Source organism: Kryptolebias marmoratus, linkage group LG1, assembly GCF_001649575.2.
Source record: "Kryptolebias marmoratus isolate JLee-2015 linkage group LG1, ASM164957v2, whole genome shotgun sequence".
Lineage (NCBI taxonomy): Eukaryota > Metazoa > Chordata > Actinopteri > Cyprinodontiformes > Rivulidae > Kryptolebias > Kryptolebias marmoratus.
The window spans coordinates 33574900-33579746 of record NC_051430.1 but is presented as its reverse complement, the minus strand read 5'-3'; the positions used below and the strand labels follow the sequence as shown (position 1 = coordinate 33579746).

The following is a 4847-nucleotide window of genomic DNA, read 5'->3' as shown; positions in this document are numbered from 1 at the left end:
TTTTTACATTCCTTCAAGCAATGCTCGGCTTTTAATCTTTTGAAATAAGATCGAAAAACTCTAGAGCTGCTTGCTTTTCCTCACCTAATATCCTAGAAGAAGGATAGGTAGGAAGATTCTCCTACCAAGCTCCAGTTTTCAGGATGCATTCCTTGAATGACTCCAAACACTGCATACAGAAGCCTACGCTCTGTTTGGAAGGATGTCATTGACTAAATATTTTTATCACTACAACTATTTTGTCAATCGTTACAGAAATCAGCAGGCTTCTTCTCTGTAAAGGCCTCAAATGTTCCCTTGGATTGGTAAAATTATTTACATAATTTAAATTTAGGCTCATAACAGACAGAGTTTCAGTCATCTGTGAGTTGTTTTTCCTGACTTTTTTGACAAACATACTGGTAATATTGGCATTGTGTTAAACTCTGTGTTCTGGCCTTCCCTTTGCCATAATGTTTTCTATTAGTTCAGAACAGGGGTCTCCAATCCTGGTCCTCAGGGCCTCCATCCTGCAGGTTTTCCTTGTTTCTCTGCTCCAACACACCTGATTCAGAGGTTAAATCATCTCTTCATGTTCTGCAGAAGCCTGTTAATCACCCATTGATTCAGATCAGGTGTGTTGGAAGAGAAACAAGGAAAACCTGCAGGATGGTGGCCCTGAGGACCAGGATTGGAGACCCCTGGTTTAGAACCTTTACACTTCATTAATGTGAAGTTCAAGGCCTCATCCAAAGCTTAGCAAACTTCGAGCACTAGGGGATGCTAAAATGCAACAACCACATATCAGAAATAAAAAAAATTGATTTTTTTGGTCCATTCATTGGCATATTTTCCTACTAAAAGCAGTAAATATTGTATCTCCCACTAATATACTTTTACTAGTCATTTCGTTCTAAAAGGAAACCCGTTTTTGACACAGAACAAAGAAAAATTCTGGCTTTTTTATTGGGAAGGGATACATCGTAAAGGAAACTAATCTTCAAACTGTAGTAGAAGCTTGAGGACACACATAGGGAACAAAATAAGAACTTAAAATTCTACAAGCCAGACCTTTAACAAGTCCTCAAATGATTGGGGGGATAAATGTAGAGGGTTGTTATCAACAACTGCTATAATTCAACCAGTTTTACAGATATTGACCTCAAATTTACTGTGATTATAGCTACGAGTCATTCACAACACATACCACAAGTGCTTGTGTTACCGGTTGGAGTCAGTCTTGTTGGTCTGTTAGCAAAATATCTTACCAACCACTGAACTAATTTTATTTAAACCTTCAGCGAGTAATCGTTACATGAACATTTACAACTTTTGGAGTCAATTCAATCCACGATGTTCTCTATAGGTAATAAAAATTACCCAACACAAAAATGGCTGTAACTATAGTATTTTTTTACAAATATTAAGCTAACATTTGATGTGGTTGTAGCTGAGTCATTTACTACACATACTCTTAGCATGACATGCCACGATATCATATGAGATTTTAATTCTCGTTTTTCACCACGAGTTGATCCTAGTCCAAAACTCTGGGGCTGATACGCGTTTCTTCAAGAAATACTGGGCCAGCAATTACAAAACAAGGTCACAAATTCCAATTTGACTTTGTAGAAGAAAGCAGACAGATTTTCAGGCAGGCCCACAGAATATTCTGTATTGTAGGTGACTTACCCGAGCCCTGCACCCTCCTAGGTGTCCTGCCGTCTCAGAAGACTCTGAGAACATTAGCCAACACAAACATGTCTATAACTCTGTCAGATTTACAGGTAATGAGCTAAGATTTGTTGTGGTGTTAGCTGAGTGTCTTTTACAACACATGTGTGACACCTTGTGATATCGCATCAAGCATAATGATATTTTGAAGGTTTGACCAAAATGACCACATCTTCATCATTTCTCAACATACTGTAAGATGATCTTAGTCTGAAACTCTGGCATGAAAGGCAGAGGGCAATATGCCTTTGTTTCATGGATGTCTTTCTTCCCCTGTGGCTCTGCAAGCAGCCATGGACGGGAATATAAACAGGCAGGAGGAAAAGGGAAGGCTTTGTCTCAGCCAGGTGCCCGGGCCTCAGCTGCACTTGGATGGATCAATATCATCGTCTAGTCAAGCATTTGACCCGCAGACACGTTTGGAGAAGATTCTAAAATTTAATGCTTTAAAATTTCTTAAAAAGGTGTTAATCTGTTGACCTAGCCTCTGTTTTCTGAAGTGGGATTCTGAGAACTGATAATGATTGTAGAGATATTTAAAATGTTTGTCCCAAAAACTATACAATTCAATTCAGTTTATTTATATAAAAACCAATTCACAACAGAAGTCGTCTCAGGGTACTGGACATAAACAGTCACATACATTATAAAGAGCCAATTAGTAAAAGTTATCTGTCTCAGGAGGCCAACAGATTTTATTGAATCTCCACTTTGAAAGAAGAAGAATTATTGCTTAAGGAGGCAGAGGAATAGCTAAACATCTGACACACAGAGCAAGTGAAGACAGAAGAAGCTGGGAGAGAACCAGAAGCCATGCTAAGCTAATGCTAGCTTAAAAAAACACAGACAAAGGCTGTTGAAAGACAAAATGTGCCTTTAGCTCAATGCAACAGCAGAAAACTACTGGATCAAGAGTGTTTGTATACTGGAATGTAAAACTGCGTGAGCGTCAAATAAATCCAGTAAATGTAAAGATTCTGTGAGGCGACAGATTACTCCGGCTACCAGCAGGCAAAACAGGAAGTGACACAATATGCCTTACGACAGACATCAGCCACTTCCCCCTCTGTAATGTATATTATAAACCATTTGCTTTTGTTTTTAATATTTTCCCCTACATCTGTTTTCTACATCTTTTTTTTTTTTTTTTTGCATGGTGGAAGTGATATATATGTCTTAGTTAACTTTAACAGTAGCTACACTGATACCCTTCAACATTTCTTCAGAAACACAACAGTATTTATTTATCAAATGACAGCATTTAAATCTGAAATGAATCATTACAACACAACCAATGTTGAGAGGGGCATTCAAACAAAACATTGACTCAATCCGGCAAGAAGGCTGCAGATGAAAAACAGTCCTAATGAAGCTAATGGAGTAGCATTAGCATCCTCTCACAGTCTGCCTGTGTCCTCAGACAGAAGACAGACTTTAGTCCTGTACCAAATGTTCCTCTTCATTTCTTCTTGCTTGCTCTCTTTCCTTCTCCCTTCTTTGGTGGCCCTTTTCCTCTCAGTTTCTTCAGACGCTGCATTTCTTCTTTGAAGTCCTCGTGCTCATCTCTGGGGAAAAAAATCAACAATATTTTATTAGGACATCCAAGTTTACAGTTACTACCAATCAAGATAACACTTTCTGCAAAAAGTTTCATATTAGAAGCCCTATAACGCCTTAAAGCGGGGGTGTCAGACTCCAGGCCTCGAGGCTTCGCTGTCCTGGGAGTTTTAGGGTTTTCTGCCCAACACACCTACTTCAAATGGTTTAATTACCTCCTCACCAAATCATCAGGTACTCCAGGAGCATGGCAACAAGTCGTCCATTTAAAGCAGGTGTTTTAAAGAAAGTGCACAAAGAATCCAACTCACCATAACCCTGAATCAGTGGAGCCCTGAGCCTGTTTCTCAGTAACCAGACGGTCCCATCTAGGGCTTCCAGAGACGTTTGTTTTTTACTCATTTTGCTGCTTGTGGGTTTGTTTTTAGCGGTAACGGATCACGGGACCTAGATAAACGTTCTGACATCAAGAGTGAATCATGGACGGATGGAGTGGACAGAATCCGGTCAGTTTTCAAAATAAATATCCTTCAGACGCCGAAAATAAATAAAACAGAAATACTGTAAGTTAATTATTCTTTCTGTACCAAATGAGCCACGGACCGCAGTTGGGGACCTCTGGCTTAGATCATTTGTGTTTAATCGTTGAGTAACTCTTTATATAGCAGACTTTAATAAGAGGCCTAGCATTCTGTCTTGGCAGATGATAAAAATAAGAAGGAAGCTACACAAGAGTTCTGAGTAATATTTGAATATAGCTTCTGAGTTAGTCTAAAATATGCAGATAAATGATCTGTGAAGTTTCATCTTGATGTAAAACATTCTGAGCTTCCTGAGATGACTGTTTTATGGATTTCTAAGAAGACAAGAGCAGTCAAAGAGAAAAGTTTGTGTATGTTACCTAAACAGGCCCATGAAGCGAAGCTTCTGGGTCATGGCGAAGTAAACCTCGTGCTGTGGGTACCAGTCGTACACCTCCTTTCTTCTGGCCATGGGGGGCTGCGCAAACAGCCGGACCACCTTCATGGACTTGGAGTCTGTCGGACGCACGACTTCTCCAAAGATCCTGGAGCTGAGCCGCGCCATGCGCAGCGCATAGCTGGACAAACCGGACATGGCTGAGCAGGGGACAGAGGCACAGAACGTGTTTGTTGTCATGTGGAAAAACAGGCATGGAAGGAGAACTTAAACAAATTACAGACATAGAAATCTAAGTTTTAAGGGACTGTGAGAAACCTGATACGTACACTGATTTAACTGCTAAATCTTCAACCTAAGGCCCCATCCTGTCAGACGTTGCGATCGCAACTATTAACGCAAAATCAAGCAAATCCCGCAAAATTGCAACTTTTTTGCAACTTTGCCCAAAACGCCGCAACTTTAACCCAATATTTATTGTTTCTAAAGTGATTCTCCACTGTTTCTGCGGTCTAGTCTCTTCTTTGTGGGGTTGTGTAGCGTGGAATACAAAATAAGCCCAAATAACTCAGGAAGAAGACACGTGACGTCACTTCCTGTTAACATCAGAATGCCGGGAGCGTGCAGGAGCAGCGACCGAAGCCAAAATGTGCACTAAT

At 40.1% G+C, this 4847-nt stretch overlaps 1 protein-coding gene across 1 annotated transcript in view; it reads right to left on the bottom strand.

Annotated features, from left to right (window-relative positions):
* Positions 1-2787: 2787 nt before the first annotated feature.
* mrps33 (mitochondrial ribosomal protein S33) overlaps positions 2788-4847 on the bottom strand; it is a 2686-nt gene continuing 626 nt past the window's right edge. Inside the window, exons 2-3 of the mRNA XM_017426292.3 lie at positions 4172-4388; positions 2788-3278 (exon numbers count right to left, since the gene is read on the bottom strand). Of these exons, the coding sequence (XP_017281781.1) occupies positions 3173-3278; positions 4172-4386 (321 nt within the window). The 5' untranslated portion in view covers positions 4387-4388 and the 3' untranslated portion in view covers positions 2788-3172. The remainder of the gene's footprint in view (positions 3279-4171; positions 4389-4847) is intronic.